At 40.2% G+C, this 24404-nt stretch overlaps 1 protein-coding gene across 6 annotated transcripts in view; it reads right to left on the bottom strand.

Moving 5' to 3' along the window:
- Positions 1 to 24404, bottom strand: part of LOC143680038 (sodium/potassium-transporting ATPase subunit alpha-4) — a 64908-nt gene that overhangs the window by 12677 nt on the left and 27827 nt on the right. For all 6 annotated transcript variants that reach the window (XM_077156618.1, XM_077156617.1, XM_077156615.1 and 3 more), the window contains 6 exons: positions 20037 to 20173; positions 19495 to 19645; positions 5546 to 5714; positions 4103 to 4257; positions 3827 to 3950; positions 1941 to 2086 (listed from right to left, as the gene is read on the bottom strand). In XM_077156618.1, the coding sequence (XP_077012733.1) occupies positions 1941 to 2086; positions 3827 to 3950; positions 4103 to 4257; positions 5546 to 5714; positions 19495 to 19645; positions 20037 to 20173 (882 nt within the window). The remainder of the gene's footprint in view (positions 1 to 1940; positions 2087 to 3826; positions 3951 to 4102; positions 4258 to 5545; positions 5715 to 19494; positions 19646 to 20036; positions 20174 to 24404) is intronic.

Genomic DNA, 24404 nt, shown 5'->3' with positions numbered 1-24404 from the left:
GGAATGCAGTACATCAGAAATGGAAAGGCTTTTTAAAAGGGAATTTAATAAATTTCAAGTTTACACTTCTAAACTGAGATATCCAGGGATGTCTTGGCTCAAGAAAGGCTGATGGATCTGGAACCCCTCTGTCAGCTGTGGAGGCACGTGGCTGGCATCTGCTGGTCCCTTGCTCCTGAGCTCCACTGCTTTCAGCCTCTGTTCCTTTGGGGTTCTTCAATATGCTTCTTCTCCAGGGCTGGCTTTCATCTCTTGGCTTCCCTTGGCTCTCTCCAGGTTCTGACTTGCCTAACCTCTCATGGCAACATCTGCGGGGCTCCAAGCATCTCCAAACATCTGTGTCTCTGTTCTCAGCTCTCTCCAAAAGTGTTCCCTCTTTTAAAGGATTCCAGTACCTAATCAAGAACCACCTGGAATGGGTAGAGTCATATGTCTATCTAATCAAAAGTTCACACCCACAATTGGTTTGTGCCATACCTCTGTGGAGATAATCTAATCAAAGGTTTCCACCCTACAAGGTTGAATAAGGATTAAAAGAAACAGCTGCTCCCACAAGATTGGATCAGAGTTAAAACATGGATTTTCTGGGACACATAATAGTTTCAAACCAGCACAGTTTCTGATTGGGATCTTCTTCCTTTTTAATGTAAACATTTAGGACTATAAATTTCCCTCTGCCTTTTCTGAATCCCACAGGTTTTTGTATATTGTGTTTTCATGCCATTCACCTCAAAAGCAGTGATTAGCGATTGGACCACACACCCCCCTTATTCTTGGGAAACTGTGTCTTTATATCCCGCCTTGGCACCAGCAAGCTACGCCAGGGGCAGAGGCTGAGTACCTCCCTCCCGCCTGCTGCGAGGCAGGGGGCAAGTGGCAATAACCATACCCAGAGAGTACAGTTCATTAGTATTGACTACAATTTATCAGCCTCTTCCTTCTGCTCTTCCCTGGACACTGCAGTGTTCTGTTAGATTTTGGAGTTTCCAAATAGCTGATTCAGACAATTCCTGGTGGTTCACTGGTTGTTCTGGTGGAGAGACTGGTTTCTGGAGCTTCCTGTTCCACTCTCTTCTCACAGTCCTCTCACCTCAAATGTACTTTGGAGAAACCTGTAATTAGCTTGGCTTGGAGGCATCATGATGAAATGAGGAAAGGGCTGGGCAGGCATATGGAATCCAGAAACCTAGCCTAGCTTTGTTAAGGATTCACTGCAGGACTTCGAGCAAGTCACTAAACCTTTCTGAGCTGTTTCCTCACTTACAGAATGATGATAATAGATTATGTGTCCTCTATAATTCTTTAATTCTAACAGTAATTTGTGTCACATCTCCCACTGTCTTAAGAAATTAGGACAGGAGTGTTCACAGACACACAAAAAATACACTTACCAGGATTCCTGAACACTTATTGTTGGGGGGAAAGGCTGCAATTTGGGTGTGTTCCTCTTGGGTGTTAGGATAGACTACTGTAGAGAGGCATCCTATCGGTCTAAAAGGGTTTAGAATGACAAGGAGGGATATATAAAGAATATTATTTGAATTTTTATGGAGGAAGGGAGCTTAACAGGAAAAGGGAGGCTCCAGCATTTATTTCTGGGGCAATGATGGTTATAACCACGAAGAATATAAATCAGCCCAGAAAAGTTCAGATGACAAAGAGGACCTCCAGGCTCACGGGAGCTGAGAGATCCCAGAAGGTAAGGATGACAACAGGCAATAGGAATTAATAGAAATGAGGGTGTTGTAAACAAAGAAAAGAACATTTGCTATTGTGATTGGAGATTTAGGCCAAATGTTAGAATGCTAACATAGGACTGGAGATGAGTTTATCAATTCTGTCTGCCCAGTGCCTTCATTCTCCCCAGTCTTCAACAATTTGCTAATACCCTTCTTGCCTTCTGAACTCTTGCTACCTACTATCCTACCCCTTCCACTCACCCACTGTTGCCCATAGCTGTCCTCCAGGTCATTCAAGAACCGATTGTCCCAGTCGAGGCGGACACCCATTAGGTCAATAGGTTTAAAACCATTCTCAGCCAGGACCACAAAGTAGGTGAAGAATCCAGCCAGAGCCTGTGTCATCCCTGTGAGCGACAGAGTCACAACGCTGGGGACATGGTTCAGAGAAGAAAAAAAATAACACGGAAGGGATGGGAGCTGGGGCTTGCTTCTACTTGGGCTGGTGTGTCTCAGCAGAATGCTGAAGACTGTCACCACCAAAGATCTGATCCTGCTGCCTCCCGGTCCTGACATTTGTTTCTAAACTCAGCCCAGTCATCTCTGAGTCATATAATCTTAAAACTTGCAAAGACTTCAGAGTCTTAACTCCTTCTGTATTTCCTCTGTCATTCAAATACTCATCAAATCTTCTCCTCTCCTCACATCTCTCCCAAACTCTCCTTGCCTCTCCTCTGGTCATAACCTCCATCCCTCATTCCTGAACCACGGCAGTAGCTGACATTTATTTTTGTCCACTAACTAGAGTTTTTTAGTTCTAATTATAGAGCTGGGCACTATGTAGGTACCTTGTGGACATTGCTTCTTACAATTCCTACACTTCGTAAGTGGGAAAACTGAAGCATAAAAAAAGATTCAGTTGTTGTCCAGGCTTATACAGGTTCTAGGTGGTGAGATTGGGATTTAAACATAGGTCAGACTGTTAAATTCATGCTTTTTCCATGCATTTCCTCCCCTAGGTATTGGGATGATATTTGCTGTGCCCGATCTCACCTCCTTGAAACACCCCATTGCACCTCACAATTCAAAGCCAAAGAACTCCTTAAAATTCTCAAAAAACTTTGTTGAGAATTCATTCTAAACTCATATTGGACTGTCACAAAGAGTTCTTTTTTTTTTTTTTTTTTCTTAGCCTTCTCAAATTCCTTATCATTTTCCAGGGATAATCACTCATTCCCTTATTCATTGAATTAATACTTGTTAATTAACAAATAAGTTTGAACCTTCTTTATAAGGTCCTTTCCAAAATACTCTAGATTTCATTTATCTCGTGCTTCTTTAAATTATAACACCTATTATCTGGGCCATTTTCATTTGCTTTGAGGCACATCTTATTTTGTAATACTATCTGTGTACATCTTTTCTTCCTCTTACAGGGCAATAACTGTGCCTTATGGGACTTTTATAACATTTTCAGTGCCAAATGCAAGGCAGAAAATTTAATAGGAATGCAATAACTACATGTAAAATTGATATCCGAGTGAATTAACTTGAGGAGCTATGTTGCAAGCAAACCATCAGAAATGAAAGAATAATTTACTGTACAATAAAAGGAAATATTTTGATCATAAAAAAAAGAACTCTGAGGCTGGCCCTGAAATAAATGTCAACAAACTTATTTTCCACTATACCTTTATCAGGACTAAGGGTTAAGGACTCCACCAAGCTGGTTTACTCACTCTTCTCCCATCACACAATGGGAATTTCCCCTGTCCTCCTGAGTCTCCACACCTGATCATACATTTGCTAGCCTAAGCCCTGTCTTCCTACTCCCAGTTGAATTCTAGCTTCTCTGAAGGTCCTCTCTGACTCTCCTTATATTTGGTGGTCTGGATTGTTGTGTGCTTCTGCAGCAGGTTCTGGTTATACTTGTTTGGCACTTGGAAAAACGCTATCACTTTATCTGTTTGCTCCTTCCTGACTTAACTGTAAGTCAAGAGCACTTCAGAAATCAATGGTCCTTCATTTTTCCAGGGCCTAACATGGTTTGTTGTTGATAAAGAAAAATACCTCCCTGAGATGGCTCAGATGCCCAGGGAGGTGAAGCCACTCTCTGATCCTTCCCTGCCTCATCCCCCTGTCCTCACCAATCTGTCCATAAGCCATGCTGATAAGACGGTTGTTCACCAGATTATCAGTCTTTGGATTCCGTGGAGCCCTCTTCATGATGTCACTTTCAGCTGATTCATAAGCCAGAGAGATAGCAGGGACCTGGAGGATGGAGAGTGGGGTGACAGGGGCACAAAGTTCAGAAAGAAGCTCAGAAATAACTGAACTCCATCCCTTGGCCTTGACACAAAGTTTTCCTACTCTTCCGACCACCTCACAGGAGTTCCTCGGGCCGATGCCAGCATGCTCCTTACCATGTCGGTGCCCAGGTCAATGCAGAGGATGGTTATGGTCCCCAGGGGCAGGGGGATACTGAGGACCATGAAGAACAGGAAGGGGGTGATCTCAGGGATGTTGCTGGTCAGGGTGTAGGCAATGGACTTCTTCAGGTTGTCAAAGATGAGTCGGCCTGGGGAGGATGGACAATCTTTTATAAGAAGGACAGAGAGGACACACCTCCTACAAAGCAGCTCCCAGACAGACAGACAACGTTATGAAAGGGACCATGAAATGGCCCACATGTCCTATATCTCAGCTGTGCTGGCTTTGTTTCTAAATTGTGCGATTATTAATCAGAGCCATGACTTATTAACATGCCATGTCTGTGAACTCTTTGCTCTCAGAGTCAGTGCAGCTCACGTTCTCTGAACTTGGAAAAGTTGGGTCTAGTTACTACCTGGGGATGTCTGAAAATGTCAGTATAAAACCCTTTAGGAGCACTGGGTTGAAGTGGAAAGAGTCTGGATTTGGGACTCCCATTTCTTGCCATAACTAGCTTGTAATCGTGGCCATCTCTCACCTCTCTGAGCTTCAGTTCTCCTGCCTTATAGGATTGCTGACTCCTTCCCTGACTACCTTTCAAAAATCATAAGCCCTCCCTGCTCTTCGTGCTTTATTATTTTTTTTCCCATGGCACTTATCTTCCTTTAACATACTATACGATTTACTTATTTTTATTCTCGGTCTCTCTTCATGAGAAATGAAGCTCAGTGAGGGCTGAGATTTGTGGGTTTTTTTTTTTCCCACTGCCGTATCCCCAGTATCTAGAATAATGACTGGCACATAATTGGTCTCAAAATAACTTATTGAATTGAATGCATATAAAATACCTAGCAAAGTGAAGGATCATGGTGAGTCTCACTAAAATGGTAACCATCATGATGATGTGGTTTGTCACATATTTTAATAAGCCAACTCCAGGTAGAAAGGAGGACATCTGGGATGCAGAATTCCGGGGCTCTCCTGCTTACCTATAGACACTCTCTTCAGAACTCTCTGGGAAAGAACATGCTTAATTTGGCTGATGCAGAGAATTCATGGATCAGGTCCCAACTAATCGATATAGCATCATCATTCAGGCAACAGATTTCTGGGGGCCCTTCTGAGGATTTCCTGGGGGATTGTGGAGTTCCAGGGGTATGGCTCTATCTTTGAACATGCTGTAGATCCATTTGAATCCCAGTGAGAGGAGATAGAAAATAATATGCTAATCAAGAGTCCAGTCTCCCTAGACTTCCTCAGAACCCCCAGAAAAGAGCCCCAAATAGGGCTGTTCTACCCACCAGCTGAAGCTGATTTGCAAAGCTCTATCTTAGGGTGATTTTTTCCCAGTCTTTACAGGACCATGGAGGTTGGACAAGGGGCAAAAGGAACAAGATGTAGACCAATTCCCACCAGGGTCGCACTGCTTTCCTCACCCTCCTCCACCCCCGTGACGATGGAAGCAAAGTTGTCATCCAGCAGGATCATGTCAGCAGCCTGCTTAGAGACGTCAGAGCCGGAGATGCCCATGGCAATGCCGATGTCCGCCTTCTTCAGGGCGGGGGAGTCGTTCACCCCGTCCCCTGTCACTGCCACAATGGCTCCCTGGGGAGAGTCCACACGGAGGGAATGAAAAGGTTACTGTGTCAAGTTCAGGACCGGTCCCAAAGACCAGTGTGATTTCAGCACCCCTGGTTTCTTTTCCTCATTCTTTTCTTTTAAAAAAAAAATTTTATTGAGAAATCTTCACACACGTGCAGTCCATCCATGACATTATCAATGGCTTTCCAAGAGGCTGCACCTCCCAGCTTCCCTAACAGCAGTGAATAGGTACATCTCTTTCTCCACATTATCTCTAGCACTTATTTTCCTGTTCATTTTAAGCTGTTTTATTCACACATCCTAAACCCAACTGAAGTAAATATTCATGCCTTCACCACCACAATCTATATGAAGTCATTTCCTTTCCTTCTGCAAAGAATCCATCCCCCTCTCCCATCCCCCCCATTTGTTGACATTTAGTTTGGGCATAATACCTTTGTTACATTCAATGGAAGCATATTACAATGTTACTGTTGACTATAGACCCTAGCTTGCATTGATTGTACATTTTCCTGTATACCATCTGTGGTAGTTAGGTTCAGGTGTCAACTTGGCCAGGTGAAGGTACCTAGTTCTGTTGCTGTGGACACGAGCCAATGGCATGTGAAGCTCATCTGTCAGACTGCATCTGTCATTGGCTAGGGAGAGTGGCTGCTGCAATGAATGATATTTGATTTAATTGACTGAATGCTTAAATGAGAGAGCTCAATGTAGCACCGCACAAGCAGCTCAATATACCTCATCTCAGCACTCATAGCTCAGCCCAGGCCTTTCGAGATGCAGAAAGGAAGCACCCCATGGAAAGCTGTTGGAACCCAGAGGCCTGGAGAGAAGACCAGCAGAGATCACCCTGTGCCTTCCCGTGTAAGAGAGAACCTCAGATGAAAGCCAGCTGCCTTTCCTCTGAAGAACTATATGTTTTTAACTAAATAAATCCCTTTTTATTAAAAACCAATCTATCTCTTGTGTGTTGCGTTCCGGCAGCTTTGGCAAACTAGAACACCAACCCATTTTCAACATCCTGCAATGCTGGCATTCATTTGTTCTCCCTCATGCAAAAAAGTTTATATTTGTACAATTAATAACCATCATTGTTCATTCTAGGCATTACTAAGTTAGACCATTGCGTCTTTATTCTCTATCTTTCCTTCTGATTTCATACGTGCCCCCAGAACTTCTCCCTCAACCACACTCACATTCAGCTTCATTCAGTGTACTTACATTATTGTGCTACCATCAGATAGTATTGTGCTATACACTTCTAAATTTTTACAATCAGTCCTGTTGTATATTCTATATTCCTTCAGTACCAAATTCCCAATCTCTACCCTCTTTCTATCTCCCAATAATGTGTCCTTATCTTTAACTCTCAAAGTTCACTCATTAATACTAGTTCATATTAGTGAGACCATACATCATTTATCCTTTTGTTTCTTGATAATTTACTTAGTATAATGTCCTCAAGGTCCATCCATGTTGTTACATGCTTCTTGACTTTATTTTGTCTTACAGCTGTGTAATATTCCATCACAAGTATATTCCACAGCTTGTTTAGCAGCTCATCCATTGGTGGACATTTGGGCTCTTTCCGTCTCCTGGCAATAGTAAATAATGCTGCTATAAACATTGGTGTGTAAATGCCCGTTTGTGTCTTTGCATTCAGTTCCTCTGAATATATACTTAGTAATGGGGTTGCTGGATCATATGACAATTCTATACTTAGCTTCCTGAGGAACTGCCAAACTGCCTTCCAGAGTGGTTATACCATTTTATATTCCCACCAACAATAGATAAGTGTGCCTCTTTCTCCACATCCTCCCCAGCACTTGTCGTTTTCTGTTTGTTTGTTTGTTTTAACAATGGCCATTCTGTATAAGATGATATCCCATTTTAGTTTTGATTTGGATTTCCCTAAGAGTCAGTGAATTTGAGAATATTTTCATATGCCTGTTAGCCATTTGTATTTCCTCTTCTGAAAAGTGCCTGGTTCATGTCTTTTGCTCATTTTTAAATTGGGTTGTTTGTCTTTTTGTTGTTAAAGTTGTAGAACCTCTTTATACATTCTGGATACTAAACCCTTATCTGATATGTGGTTTCTAATTTTGTCCTCCATTGCGTAGGCTGCCTTTTTTACTTTCTTGACAAAGTTATTTGGTGCACAAAAGTGTTTAATTTTGAGGAGGTCTCATTTATCCACTTATTTTTTCATTGCTTGTGCTTTGGGTTTAAGGTCTAGGAAACAACCTCCTATTACAAGATTTATATTTCCCTACATTTTCTTCTAAAAGTTTTATGATCTTAATGCTAATATTTAGGTCTTTGATCCATTTTGAGTTAATTTTTATAAAAGGTGTGAGATATGGATCCTCTTTCGTTCTTTTGCATATGGATATCCAGTTCTCCAAACACCATTTATTGAAGAGGCTGCTCTGTCCCAGGCAGGTTGGCTTGACTGCCTTGTCAAAGATCAATTGTCCATAGATGAAAGAGTCTGTTTCTGAACACTCAATTCGATTCCATTGGTCAGTATATCTACCTTCATGCCCGTTTGTTTCACACTGTTTTGACTGCTATAGCTTTGTAATATACTTAAAAGTCAGGTAGTGTGAGATCTCCCACTTCATTTTTCCTTCTCAAGATATTTTTAGCTATTCAGGGTACCTTGCCCTTCCAAATAAATTAGGTTATTGGTTCTTCTATTTCTACAAAGTAAGTTTTTGGGGTTTTAATTGGCATTGTATTAAATCTATAAGTCAATTTGGGTTGAATTGGTATTTCAACTATATTTAATCTTCCAATCCATGAATACAGCATGCCCTTCTATTTATTTAGATCTTACATAATTTCTTTTATCAATTTCTTGTAGTTTTCTGTGTATAGGCCTTTTGTGTTCTAAGTTAAACTTATTCCTAAATATTCTATACTTTTGGTTGCTAATGTAAATGGAATTTTTTTTTCTTGATTTCCTCCTCAGATTGCTCATCACTAGTGTATGGAAACACAATTTTGTACCCTGCCACTTTTCTGTACTCATTTATTATCTTTAGTAGCTTGGTTGTAGATTTTTCGGGATTTTTGACATATAGTATCTTGTCATCTGCAAATAGAGTTTTACTTCTTCCTTTCCAATTTGGATGTCTTTTATTTCTTTTTCTTGCCTACTTGCTCTGGCTAGAACTTCTAGAACAATGTTGAATAACAATGGTGACAGTGGGTATCCTTGTCTTGTTCCTGATTTTAGAGGGAAAGCTTTCATTCTTTCCCCATTGATTATGATGTTAGGTATGGGTTTTTCATCTATTCCCTTTGTCATGTTGAGGAAGTTCCTTTCTATTCCTATCCTTTGAAGTACTTTATAATCAAGAAAGTATGCTGAACAATGACAGAGGGAGGAGGCCTGGGGGTACAAATGAAATCAGAAGGAAAAATATACAATAAAGACTGAGATGGTATAATCTAGGAATGCCTAGAGTGTATAAAGATAGTGACTAAATATACAAATTTAAAAATGTTTTGCATGAGGAAGAACAAATGAATGTCAATAATGCAGGGTGCTGAAAATAGATGGCAATTAATATTTTAAAACTTTAACTCATGTATGAGACTAAAGCAAAAAATATCTATTTGGTACAAAATTTATATTTTGACTAGTGCATTTCTAATATAACTTATGTGGAAAGCTTAATTGAATACCATAAGTACATGGAACCTTGAGTAGGGCATGAGATTTTGTAGGTTTGTCCAGAGTGATGCCTCGATAAATCCCAGAAGGATTTGAACAGTGAATAAAAAAGTACTTGCAAAGTCCCCTTGGGGGAATGGTGAGAAAGGGGCAAAATTCAACTTCCCCAAGTGGAGAATTCTTGATATTCTCACAAGCAGTGGGGACAACCAAAGCAATAGGCTGAGCCCCCAACCTTGGGGTTTGTTCATATGAAACTTAACCCTGCAAAGGATAGGCTAAGCCTACTAAAATTAGGCCCAATAGAACCTGTTCTATTGCTCAAATGTGGCCTCTCTCTTTCAGCCAATACGACAAGCAAACTCACTGCCCTCCTCCTCTCTATGTGGGACATGACTCCCAGAGGTGTGGACCTTCCTGGCAACATAGGACAGAAATCCTAGAATGAGCTGGGACTCAGCACCAAGGGATTGAGAAAACCTTCTTGACCAAAAGGGGGAAGAGAGAAATGAGACAAAATAAAGTGTCAATGGCTGAGAGATTCCAAACAGAGTCGAGATGTTATCCTGGAGGTTATTCTTAACGTGTTATATAGATATCACCTTTTTAGCTAAGGTGTAACAGAGAGGCTGGAGGGAACTGCCTGAAAATGTAGAGCTGTGTTCCCGTGGCCATGTTTCTTGAAGGTGATTGTATAATGACATAGCTTTCACAATGAGACTGTGTGATTGTGAAAACCTAGTGTCTGATGCTTCTTTTATCTACCTTATGGACAGATGAGTAAAACATATGGATTAAAAATAAATAAATAATAGGGGGAATAAATGTTAAAATAAATTTAGTAGATTGAAATGCTAGTGATCAATGAAAGGGAGGGGTAGAGGGTATGGTATTTATGATATTTTTTTCTGTTTTCTTTTTCTGAATTGATGCAAATGTTCTAAGAAGTGATCATGATAATGAATATACAACTATGCAATGAAAAAAATTACTGCTCTTTTCTTTCTTTGCTTTGTATATATGTTATATTTTAGAATAAAAAAGTTTAAAAAATGAAAAAAAGCATGCTGAATTTTCATGCATGCTTGGCATTTGATGCCAAGGCATTCCATAATTGGTGTGCAATCAATGGCTCACAATATTATCACATAGTTGTATATTCATCACCATGATCATTTCTCAGAATATTTACATCACTCCAGAAAAAGAAATAAGAAGAAAAAACTCATATCCCTTACCCCTCTCTCTGATTGAGCACTAGTATTTCCCTCTACCCAATTAATTTTAGCATTAGTTTCCCCTATTGTTTATAAATTTTTAATCCATACTTTTTACTCATCTGTTCATCCAACAGATAAAAGGAGCATCCGAACAAGGTTTTCATAATCACACAGTCAAAAGTAATCAATTTTAAAGCACATTACAATAATTAGTTATAGAACAGATTTTAGAGATTGGTATGGGTTACAGTTCCGCAATTTTAGGTTTTTCTTTTAGCTGCTCCAAGACACTGGAAACTAAAAAAAAATCAACATAATGAATCAGCAGTCATACTCACTTGTTAAATCCTGTCTTCTCTATTATAACTCCACCTTCTCCTTTGATCCTTCTCCCAATCTTTAAGGTTTTTGAGTTATGCCCATTCTAACTTTCTCATGTTGGAAAGGGCTGTCGATAATATGGAATAAGGGGATGGAACTAGTTGATGTTCTGGAGAGTCTGGGCTTTCCAGATTTCAGGACTCATCTGGAAGTTGTTAGTTTCTGGAAAGTAATCATAGTGCATGGAACTTTTGTAGAATCTCAGATAGAGTCCTAGATATTCTTTAGGGTTGGCAGGAAAGATTTTGATTGGGATTTGGAAAACCATGGTAAATAGCAATATCTAGATGAAGCTTGTATAAGATTAACCTTCAGAGCAGCCTCTCGGCTCTGTTTGAATTCTCTTAGCCACTGATACCTTATTTGTTACAATTCTATTCCCTTTGGGAGCTTCTTCATGACTGATTCAATCTCTACTTGTGATTGGTGTACTGAGGTTATCTATTTCTTCTCAAGTCAATGTTGATTGTTCCTGTTTTTCTAGGAACTTGTCCATTTCATCTACATTGTCTAGTTTATTAGCATATAGTTGCTCAAAGTATCCTTGCATTACCTCCTTTAAGTCTGCAGGTCAGTGGTTATGTCACTTATTTATTTGCATCCTTTCTCTCTCTCTCTGTCTCTCTGTCTCTCTCTCTCTCTCTCTCTCTCTCTCTCTTGTCAGCCTACCTAAGGGTCCATCAGTTTTATTGATTTTCTCAAAGAATCAACTTCTGGCTTTGTTGATCTTCTTGATTGTTTTCATATTCTCAATTTCATTTATTTCTGTTCTAATAATCATTTCTTTCCTTCTGTTTGCTTTGGAGTTAGTGTACTGTTCTTTCTTTAGTTCTTCCTCAATTTTTGCCCTTCTTTTTAAATATAGGCATTTAAGGCAATAAGTTTCCCTCTCAGCACTGCCTTTCCTGAATCCCATAAGTTTTGATATGTTGTGTTTTCATTCTCATTTGCCTCAAGATATTTACTGACTTCTCTTGTAATTTCTTCCTTGACCCACTGGTTGTTTAAAAGTGTTGTTTAGCCTCCCTATATTTGTGAATTTTCTGACCCTTTGCTTGTTATTGATTTTCAACTTCATTCCTTATGATCTGAGAAAGTGTTTTGTATGATTCAATGTTTTAAAATTTACTGAGACTTGTTGTGTGACCCAGCTCATGGTCTGTCTTTGAGAATAATTTCTAAGCAGTTAAGGAGAAAAAATGTGCATCCTGCTGTTGTGGGGTGTAATATTCTGTAAATGTCTGTTAAGTCTAGTTCATCCATAGTATTATTCAAAATCTCTGTTTTCCTTATTGATTTGCCATCTAGATGTTCTATCCATTGATGAGAGGTGGGGAATTGAAGTGCCCAACTATTATGGTAGCAGCGTCTACTTCTCCCTTCTGTGTTGCCAATGTTTGCCTCATGTATTTTGGGGCACTCTGGCTCGGTGCATAAATATTTATGATTATTGTGTCTTCTTGCTGAATTGTTCCTTTCTTAATACATAATGTCCTTCTTGTCTCTTTTAATTGTTTTACATTTGAAGTTTAATTTGTTGGATATTAGTATAGCTACCCCTGTTCTTTTCTGGTTATTGTTTGCATGAAATATCTTTCCCAACCTTTCACTTTCAACCTATTTTTGTCCTTGGGTCTAAAGTGAGTCTCCTTTATACAGCATATAGATAGGTCCTGTTTTTAAATCCATTTTGTCAGTCTATGTTTTTTGATTGGGGAGTTTAATACATTAACATTTAATGTTATTACTGTAAAGGCAGTACTTTCTTCTACCATTTTGTCTTTTGAATTTTATATACTATATTAGCTAGGGTTCTCTAGAGAAACAATCAGCAGGAAATATCCATAGATATGAAATTTATAAAAGTGTCTCACGTAACCATGGGAACATAGAGTCCAAAATCTGTAGGGTAGAATGTGAAGCTGATGACTCTGATGAAGGGTCTTGATGAACTCCAAATGTGAGGTTTACCAGTCAAACCAGGAAAAGAGACTGTCTCTTCAGAACCCCCCTTAAAAGCCTCCCAGTGATTAGATTAAACATCACTCATTGCAGAGGGCACTCCCCTTGACTGATTACAAATGCAATCAGCTGTGGATGCAGCCAAAGTCATAATGATTTAATTCTATGAAATGTCCTCGTAGCAACAGACAGGCCAGCACTCACCCAACCATACAAAGGGGCACCACCACCTGGCCAAGTTGACACATGAACCCAACCATGGCATATGCCATGTCTAATTTTTTTTTTTTAATCTTTTTACCGTTACTGATAGTCTTCAATTCTTCACTTTTCTCTAGACCTCTCTCTCTTGTCTTTTCTTGCCTGTGGTTCTCCTTTTAGGACTTCTTTATATATTATAAACAATGAACAGACATACAAACATTCTTGAAATAGTTACAATCAGTGGCTCACAATATCATCACATAGTTGTGCATTCATCACTATGGTCATTTCCTTGGACATTTGCCTCACTCCAGCAAGAGAGATAAAAAAAGGAAAAACTCATACATGCCATGCCCCTTACCACTCCCTTTCATTGACCACCCAGCATTTCAATCTACTCAAATTATTTTAACCTTTGTTTCCCCTGTTATTTGTTTATTTTTTATCTGTATTTTTCACTCATCTGTCCATACTGTAGATAAAAGGTGCATCAGACACAAGGTTTTTTTCACATTGTGAAAGCTATATCATTATACATTCATCTTCAAGAAACATGTCTACTGGAACACAGCTCTGCAGTTTCAGGCACTTCCCTCTAGCCTCTCTAATATATCATAAACTAAAAAGGGGATATCTATAACCTCCAGGATAACCTCTCAACTCTGTTTGAAATCTCTCAGCCACTGACACTTTATTTTGTCTCATTTCTCTCTTTCCCTTGTCAATCGAGAAGGTTTTCTCAATCCTTTGATGCTAAGTCCCAGCTCATTCTAGGATTTCTGTCCTACATTGCCAGGGAGGTTTAGACCTCTGGGAATCATGTCCCATGTAGAGAGGGGGAGGGCAGTGAGTTCACTTGCTGTGTTGACTAAGAGAAAGAGAGGCCACATCTGAGCAACAAAAGAAGTTCTCTGGTGGTGACTCAGGCCTAATTTTAAGTAGGCCTAGCCTATCCTTTTCAGGGATAAGTGTCATGGGGACAAACCCCAAGATTGAGGGCTTGGCCTATTGATTTGGTTGTCCCCACTGCCTGCAAAAATATCTGGAATTCTCCAAATGGGGAAGTTGAATTTTCCCCCTTTCTCCCCATTCCTCCAAGGGGACTTTGCAAATACTTCTTTATTCACTGTTCAAATCACTCTGGGATTTATCTGGGCATCACACTAACCTGGACAAACTTATAAAATCTCATGCCCTATTCAAGATCCTTTAGTATTTCTTACAGAGCCAGTCTCTTAGTTACAAATTCAGTGACTATCTGAAAATCATTTAATCTTCCCCTCATTTTTGAAGGGCAGTTTTGCTGGATATAGAATTCTTGGTTGGCAGTTTTTCTCTTTCAGAATCTTAAATATATCATACCACTGCCTTCTCGCCTTCATGGTTTCTGCTGAGGAATCCACACACAGTGTTATCAAGGTTCCTTTGTATGTGATGGATTGCTCTTTTCTTGCTGCTTTCAAAATTCTCTCTTTGTCTTTGACATTTGATAATCTAATTAGTAAATGTCTTGGAACGTGTCTGTTTTGATCTATTCTGCTTGGGGTATGCTGTACTTCCTGGATCTGTAATTTTATGTGTTTCATAAGAGATGGGAAATTTTCAGTGATTATTCTTCCATTAGTCTTTCTGTTCCTTTTACCTTCTCTTCTCCTCTGGGACACCCATAACATGTTTATTCATGCATTTCATGTTGTCATTCAATTCCTTGAGACCCTGCTCATATTTTTCCATTCTTTTCCCTCTTTTCTTTTGTATGTTGGATTTCAGATGTCCTGCCCTCTAGTTGACTAATCCTTTCTTCTGCCTCTTCAAATCTATTGTTATAGGTTTCCATTGTTTTTTCATTTCTTCTATTGTGACCTTCATTCCCATAAGTTCTACAATTTCTGTTTTTTAAACTTACAAGTTCTTCTTTATGTTTGTCCACTGTCTTCTTTATATCCTCCCTCAGCTCAATGACTTGATTTTTGATGAGATTTTGTATGTCTGTTTGAACATCCTGAATTAGTTGTTTCAACTCCTTTATCTTATTTGAAGTAATGATTTGTATTCCTTTGACTGGGACATATCTTTGATCTTCCTAGTATGACATTGTTTTTTGTTGATGTCAAGGCATTTGATTTCCCTAATTAGTTTATTCTGGAAGTTGTTTTCACTCTTTCACCTAGGATATTCTTGCTAGATGGCATTGTTCTCTATGTGTTCTTTGGCATTCAATTCAATTTATTCTACACTGCTAGCATAGATTCTATTTAACTGATCAGATTTTTTCAGTTCTTGTTTTTCTATTTCTTGCCCTGCCTATATGGACCTTTTTTTGTTTGTTTGTTTGTTTGAGGAGGGTCTTCTCAGACGTTATCAACTCCAGTCAGATTTTCCCAGACCATACAGGCCCACATCTCAGGAGGAGAGAGTAGTCAGCATCAGTTTTCCCTAAGGGTGAGACCCAGCAGGTTGTCACACTTTTCTATGAAGCCTCTAGAGTCTGTGCTTTTCCTATCCCACCCAGCATGTGGTAGCTGTGTGTCCACAGCTTCCCACCAGCATAAAGTGATGTGGTGGTTTTAATTTCAGCAGCCTCTCCCCGCCAGTGGTATGGCTGAGACAAAGGCTGGGGCATCAGATGGGCTTTGGCTGCTTCTGTTTTCCAGCCTGGGGCATGAATTCCCTAAAGGAGGGCTTCCACTTGAGCTGGGCCCCACCTGCTTTTCTTGGAAAAGATGTGCCCTTTAGGGAATTAATCCCTTCCACCTGACTAGTTTACTTTGTCTCTCAGATACACTTTAGTTCTGCCTTTGCCTTGGAGCACTGCTACAGACTGAGAGCATTCACAGTTCTATCTAATGAGCTTTTAAGAAGTTAAAAAAAAAAGAGCAAAAAGCCTTTTCAGAACTGGATCCTGCTCCCTGGGTTTGCCAATCAAGAGCCTCAGTTGGTATGTGGCTCTCTGCATCACCAGGCTGTGTATGCCCACTTTTCTTGGGGTCAAGCCCTTTTCCAGTATTTTAGGCTGTCCAACTCAAAAAGCCTCTTTTTTTTTTTTTTTTTCTTTTTTTCATCAGCCCTGCCCCCTCTTCCAGGGCAAAAACTCCTGGTTTCTTTAGTGCTTACTCCAGGTTTATCTGTGCTCCAGGCCTGTTTTCAGAAGTCAGAAATTTTTTTCTTAACTTTTTTTATTGATTAAAAAAATTAACAAGCAAAACATTTAGATATCATTCCATTCTACATATATAATCAGTAATTCTTAATATCATCACATAGTTGCCTATTCATCATTTCTTAGTACATCGATTTAGAAAAAGAAATAAAAAGACAACAGAAAAAGAAATAAAATGATAATAGAGAAAAAAAAAGACTATACATACCATACCCCTTACCCCTCACTTTCATTTACCACTATTTCAAACTGAATTTATTTTAACATTTGTTCCCCCTATTATTTATTTTTATTCCATATGTTCTACTCTTCTGTTGATATAGTAGCTAAAAGGAGCATCAGACATAAGGTTTTCACATTCACAGAGTCTCATTGTGAAAGCCATATCATTGTTCAATCATCATCAAGAAACATGGCTACTGGAACACAGCACTACATTTTCAGGCAATTCCCTCCAGCCTCTCCACTACATCTTGAACAACAAGGTGCTATCTACTTAATGCGTAAGAATAATCTCCAGGATAACCTCTCGACTCTGTTTGGAATCTCTCAGCCATTGACACTTTGTCTCATTTTACTCTTCCCCCTTTTGGTCGAGAAGTTTCTCTCAATCCCTTGATGTTAATTCTCAGCTCATTCTAGTTTTTTTCTCAGTCCCTTGATGCTGAGTCTCAGCTCATTCCAGGATCTCTGTCCCACGTTGCCAGGAAGGTCCACACCCCTGGGAGTCATGTCCCACACAGAGAGGGGGAGGGTGGTGAGACTGCTCGTCATGTTGACTGGAAAGAGGGGCCACATCTGAGCAACGAAAGAGGCTCTCTTGGGGGTGACTCTTAGGCCTAAATTTTAAGTAGACTTGACCTATCCTTTGTGGGGTTAAGTTTCATGTGAACAAACCCCAAGACTGGGGGCTCAGCCTATAGCTTTGGTTGTCCACACTGCTTGTGAGAATATCAAGAATTCAACTTGGGGAAGTTGAATTTCTCCCCACTCTCACCATTCCCCGAAGGGGGCTTGCAAATACTTTTCCAGTCACTCATCAAATCATTCTGGGATTCATCGGGGGATCACTCTGGACAAACCAACAAAATCTCATGTCCTACCTGAGATTCCAAGTACTTATGACATTCAATCAAACTATCTACATGAGTTATATTAGGAAATGCTCTAGTCAAGATCTAAATTTTGTAACAAATAAATATTTTTTGCTTTAGTCTCACACATAAGGTGACATTTTTAAGTATTATCATCTATTTTCAGCACCCTGCAATAATGACATTCCTTTGTTCTTCCTCATGCCTAAACATTTTTAAAATTTGTACTTCGTACATTTCATTATTATTATACACCTTAGGCATTCCTAGATTATACCATCTCGATCTTTAACATCTATCTTACTTTCTGATTTCATTTATGTCCCCAGCCCTCCTCCCTCTATCATTCTCACATGCAGCTTCATTCAGTGTTTTAACATAATTACATTACAGTTAGGCAGTATTGTGCTGTCCATTTCTGAGTTTTTGTATCTAGTTCTGTTGCACAGTCTGTATCCCTTCAGCTCCAATTACCCAAGATCTTACCCTATTTCTATCTCCTGATGGTCTCTGTTACCAATGACATATTCCAAGTTTATTCATTAATGTCATTTCATATCAGTGAGACCATACAGTATTTGTCCTTTAGTTTTTGGCTAGTCTCACTCAGCATAATGTTCTCAAGGTCCATCCATGTTGTTACATACTTCATAAGTTTATTCTGTCTTAGAGCTGCATAATATTCCATTGTATGTATATACCACAGTTTGTTTAGCCACTCATCTGTTGATGGACATTTTGGCTGTTTCCATCTCCTTGCAATTGTAAATAATGCTGCTATAAACATTGGTGTGCAAATGTCCGTTTGTGTCTTTGCCCTTAAGTCCTCTGAGTAGATACCTAGCAATGGTATTGCTGGGTCATATGGCAATTCTATATTCAGCTTTTTGAGGAACCGCCAAACTGCCTTCCACAGTGGTTGCACCATTTGACATTCCCACCAACAGTGGATAAGTGTGCCTCTTTCTCCACATCCTCTCCAGCACTTGTCATCTTCTGTTTTGTTGATAATGGCCATTCTGGTGGATGTGAGATGATATCTCATTGTGGTTTTGATTTGCATTTCTCTAATGGCCAGGGACATTGAGCATCTCTTCATGTGCTTTTTGGCCATTTGTATTTCCTCTTCTGAGAGGTGTCTGTTCAAGTCTTTTTCCCTTTTTGTAATTGGATTGGCTGTCTTTTTGTTGTTGAATTGAACAATCTCTTTATAAATTCTGGATACTAGACCTTTATCTGACATGTCGTTTCCAAATATTGTCTTCCATTGTGTAGGCTGTCCTTTCACTTTCTTGATGAAGTTCTTTGATGCACAAAAGTGTTTAATTTTGAGGAGCTCCCATTTATTTATTTCTTTCTTCAGTGCTCTTGTTTTAGGTGTAAGGTCCATAAAACCGCCTCCAATTATAAGATTCATAAGATATCTCCCTACATTTTCCTCTAACTGTTTTATGGTCTTAGACCTAATGTTTAGAACTTTGATCCATTTTGAGTTAACTTTTGTATAGGGTGTGAGATACGGGTCCCGGAAGTCAGAATTTGTTAATTAATTCCACAATTGAAGCTTGGCTGAGCTAAAAAGCCTTTGCTACTAGTAAAATCTGTTTCCTTTCCCCTCAGGGAATTAGCATGCTGTGCCAGTGGGGAGGGGTGCCAGCCTCCATGGCTGGGGAGACTTACAGTTCTGTGTGGGATCTCAGCTGTTCCACCCATTCCAGACTGGTATACACTGTGTGTCCAGTCACTGATGTCCCTCCCAGCAGTTGTTCCATACAGTTCCTGGATATTTACTAGCTGCTCTGGAGGATGAGCTAAATTCTACACCTCACTCTGCTGCCATCTTGCCCCACCCCTTGTTTCTTGATGTATTTGTAGATTCTTGGCCTTTCCCTTTCCTTCTTGTACTGAGATATTAAAACTTTCAGGGAGTCTCCAAACTGAAGCTCATCTCAGAGGTCCAGGATGGAATACTCTCCCGAATCTCTTCTGGCCTAGCCTACATATTCCTCTACTTGGCTGGGGATTGGGTTATGAGACATGATTTCTGCTAGGCCACCTAAGGATCCTTTGTCTTCCTTACCTGCCTCTGACATCCCTCTACGATGAAGAGCTTCTGCTGAGGGGAGGTCCGCGCAAACACAATCTCTGCGTGGGTTCTGAGGATCTCATCAAGCTGCTCTGATGACATATCTTTCAGTTCTGAGCCATGCACCACAATGGCTTTGACATCCCTGAAGGAAAAGAATATCCAGTGGCTAGTTCATTCGGGGTGCTGGTGCCCTCTATTCAAACTTTGTTATAACCTCCTTGTTGTTTTGCCTTTCAACACAATCTCCTCATTTATCCCAGCCATACACTGTCCCCAAGTTGACACATTCTGTACCTTCCCCCCTTTCCCAACCAGTCCTTTTTTCTCTACACCTCTTCTTGCCCAATTTCTTCTGAAAATCCACTGACACACTCACTTGTGGTCAACTTATTGTGTTTTACTTTGTAATATGTAAACCCTGGACATCCTACCCTCTGAAGAGACCTCCTAGAACTTTAATCAATTGGATCTGTGTGAGGCAGGCTAGAGATGGAGGAAAAAAGAGGCATCTCCGAGTGCTTTAAGGGTCTCACCTGAGATCGACCTCGCTGATGGGGATGTTAAGCCGGGCAGCAATATCCTCAGCTGTTTCAGAGCTTTCTGAGATGATGCCCACACCCCTGGCAATGGCCTTGGCTGTAATGGGATGATCTCCTGTTACCATGATCACCTGCATTGGGGAGAGGATGGAAGAGGAGTCAAGAGCCATCTTCAAGGAGACTCTAGATCCTCCCCCTTTCTCGTCTAAGAACTAACAGACCACCACATTCATCCAACAGGGTTTTTAGTAGCTCATTCCCAGGCACTTGGCTACAGAGCAAAAATTTTGCTTCTGTGGCTTCAACCCTTAAGAGTGGATCAGGATCATTGGACTATAATGTATCGGACCATTCAGGTTCTAAATTTCCCAGGAATAAGTCAGGGATCTGGATGTATTACTATGATCACAATTTCATTTAATTGTTCCAAAAGCTACTCTACTTTCTTAAGTTCAAAGACAAAAACACCTACACATAGAACAAGTGGTAATAAGACATATCTGGAACAATCCACCGGCTTAGCAAAATTTCATCTAAGCCCAGGTACAATTCGATCCTCACTCTCCCTCTCTTCCTACCACTGCCTCACCCCACCACTGGGTTTTCACCCACTTTGGAATCCAGGTACTATCTCTAAGTGTTGTCCCATTCCTACCCAAAGATTAGCTGCCTATGCTCTGTGCTTCCACAGCAGTCTGTTCTTTCCATATTAGAGCGTTTATCACTTCTCTGTATTGTGAATGGTTGTTTGTCTCTCTCGCCCACTGGACTGAGTGCCCTGTGAGAGGAGAGAGCTCACCCGCATGTCTATGGGTCATTGTTGTATTTCCTGCCTTATACGATGCCTAGCACATAATAAGCCCTCAATAAATTATTACTGAATGAAGGAATAATCACTTCCAGGGAAGCACTGCTTCTGGCTCCCAAGTGCATTCTAAGCACACTTTTTCAAGCTTTGGTCGGAGGGAGAGAGAAACTGTGACTATGACTAAATTATCCAAATGCTTCCCGGAGCACGGCTTCTAAAAAGGTGAGTTATTTACTTTCAAAATATGGAAAGTAGCCTTGAGGGAATTGTCCCAAAGAACCAACTCCCATCATTCCACACTGGTACCCATCATATTTAAAGAAATATATTTTTATTGAGATATATCCACATGTACAGTCCAACCATATTATACAATCAATAGCTTGCAATATCATCACATAGCTATGTATTCATAACCACGATCATTTTTAGAACATTTGCTTCACTCCAGAAAAAGAAATAAAAAGAAATCATGCATTCCATACCCCTGACCCACCCCTGACTTTTTGAAAAAACACAAGAAAGTACTGACTTAACTATGGCTACTAAAGACTCAGTATAATCCCACTCTGAGCTGTTTCCAAGCGTATTTGCTCATCTGTGAAGCACTGGATCCTCACCAAACTTGGCCTGTGAAGCACCTGGTAACTGGTCAGGATCTGGGAACGCTGTCTTCCAGAGTCATTCAGGAGGTCTGAGCCATTTTTTTGATGTCTTTCAGATTTACACTGCCCTGAAAGCTTTCCAATGGCTCACCAATAGTAACCTAGGGCCTACTGAATAGGTGTGGTAACATCTTCATACATTCCTGGCACCTAGCCCAGTTTGGCCACTGAAATAGACTAAGCTATTGAAGTTTCTGGCAGTATCACCATCATGCCAAGAGGGAGAAATAAAAACACAAAGTCAATCTCCCCAAGAGTGAATTCCTAGTATGCAATTTCCCAGAACACTGAGAGGCATACATACAGTAGAAGTGCAGTTCTACAGAGAATGGCTCCCTTTGAAGTAAAGGGCATCTAGCCATTTCTGGAATTTGCCAAGCACTAAAGGAATTTCATTTCCAACTTCTTGGTGCTGACTATACCTATGGTGTTCCCACACAGTCTCGCAAGCTGCCTTCTATGCCCACATGTCCTCTTCCCCCCACATCAGGCCAAGCTAAGAGTTTTTCAGTGTTGGTGAAGTTACTGTAGATCTCATGACGGTGTTCAAAACTTGACTGCCGTTCTTGGAGGGGGGCCAGGTTTTCAGCAAGGATCAAGTATCTTCATGCTACTAAAGCTTCAGTTGGTGGCAAATATAATGGGATAATTTTATTTTAATTTTTCTAATGGCATTTATTCCAAAGGCCAGAATGCATGGTTACCTGGGAAACACCAGTTTCACTGTCATTTCTCTGTAACAGCTTTGCTGACATGCAACCCTTACCCTGTATCTATTTCATACAGCAGCCTTGCAGCACTCAGCAGCTCTGTATAAATCTTAACCACATTTCAGAGTTGACTTTGAAAGGGTCTCTCCTGTGGAACAACCTCCTTTATGTGAATTACAACTGGTCCTCCAAGAATTGGAAGATGGTTATTGTGTGTGTCTTACAACCATTCCACAGAACAACCTCTTTAGGGAAGTGGTAATTAGGCAAAAATACCTCACGAAATGTGCCAAGTTTTTGTTTGTTTAAGGTGCAAGAGAAGGTAAGAAATTATGGGACTTGCAAACCTGTGGTCAGAGCAAGGACTGGCCTAAAAATCACTGAAGCTTCTTGCTTCTGCTCTCATCTCCAGCGTGATCCCCTACAGGCCACCAAGTATCCTGATCTGATGGGCATTCTGACTAAAACTCCTCTGTCTTCTGTTTGCACCTCCCCACCTAGGCACAATCATAATTCTTTTCCCCTGGGAGAGTTCTTCTTGCTAAAGGGGTTTTAGAATATATCCACAATGTCATTCCTCATCCCAACTGCCCACTTTAAGGCTATATAATGCGGTGGCTTAAAAGAATTCTGGGATAATATCAAGATAACTTGGTTTTCCTAAGCAGATGTGCTATAATAATGCTATCTGTGCAAAGAACTGAACCACCCCAAACATCTCATAATACAGTGACTAGGGCATTCGCTTACAGTAATTTCCTATACCCGTACCTTGGTCCCCATTCCAGTGACCAGTCATTTAGCTTAGTATGGTCCAGGCTGACTTTCAGACAAACTGTCAACAGGCAAAGGCCTAATAAATGGCCAACTTCAATAGATGGCAGCTAGTTCTCCTTAGAAACCTCCATGCCACCTCTACTCTGACCTGCACCCTTCCTCCATTGAGGATCCAGAATCTGTAGGCGATTCTGGTATGTATCAGGTCTGATATAAACAGGGATCCAGAATCTGTAGGCGATTCTGGTTTATATCAGATCTGATATAAACAGGGAAGTCTTCAACATCTGATCTATGAAGCCATACATGAGTCTTCGAATTTGACCTAGGAAAAATGGGATTTACAACTTATCAGAATTAGAGGACTTCTACTGCTGGCATCCCATGAAGTCCAAAGTCCACCCCAACCAAAGAGGAATTCCCACTTACGGGTTTGTTCTGCACCTACATTTCATTCTTGGACCAATTCATTTTGATTTCTAGCTCTTTCTTCTGGACATATGCCTGTTAGGGGAGCCAGTCACTCAAAGTCAGACCCCTTGACGGTCCCCAACTCTTGGTATCTCATTCTAACAGATGGTCCTTCCATTTATTTAGGTCTTCTCTGATTTCTTTTAGCAACGTTTTGTAGTTTTCCATGTACATATCTTTTATATCCTTGTTAAATTTATTCATAGATATTTGATCCTTTGGTTTGCTATTGCCCATGGAATTTTTTCTTGATATCCTCTTCTCATTGTGCATTACTAATGTGTAGAAATATTCTTGATTTTTGCATGTTAATCTTTTATCCCTCCACTTTGCTGAATTCAATTACTAGCTCTAACAGCTTTGTTATAGGCTTTTCAGGATTTTTTATATACGGAATCATGTCATGTGTAAATAGGGAAAGTTTTACTTCTTCCTTTCCAATTTAGATGTCTCTTATTATGTTTTCTTGCCTAATTGCTCTGGATTGACCTTCCAGTACAATGCTGAATAACAGCGGTGACAGTGGGCATCCTTGTCTTTTTCCTGATCTTAGAGGGAAAGCTTTCAGTCTTTAACCATTAAACATGATATTAGCTGAGGGGTTTTCATATATGCCATTTATCATGTGGAGGGAGTTTTCTTCTATACCTAGTTGTTTTTTTTCTTTCTTATCTTTCAGATGGCAAATGTTCAAAGTTTAAGAATACCTCAACTGATCACTCACCAGAATAGGATGGGCAGTGATCTAGTGATGAGCTGACAGTCCATTAGAGACTTCACTTTCTAACCAGGTAAGGCTGTGCAGTTTATAATTAATCAACCACAGTGCATCAAATAGATAGGTTCTCTTATCCTGGGCCTCATTCTCCCTTACCAAACTGGAGTCCTTGTTTGCTTGCATTTATAGAAAAAGCCCAGGAAGCTGGATAGT

Source organism: Tamandua tetradactyla, chromosome 4 (genome assembly GCF_023851605.1).
Source record: "Tamandua tetradactyla isolate mTamTet1 chromosome 4, mTamTet1.pri, whole genome shotgun sequence".
NCBI classification, from domain to species: domain Eukaryota; kingdom Metazoa; phylum Chordata; class Mammalia; order Pilosa; family Myrmecophagidae; genus Tamandua; species Tamandua tetradactyla.
The sequence above is the reverse complement of the archived record's forward strand: the minus strand, read 5'-3'. Positions and strand labels throughout refer to the sequence as shown.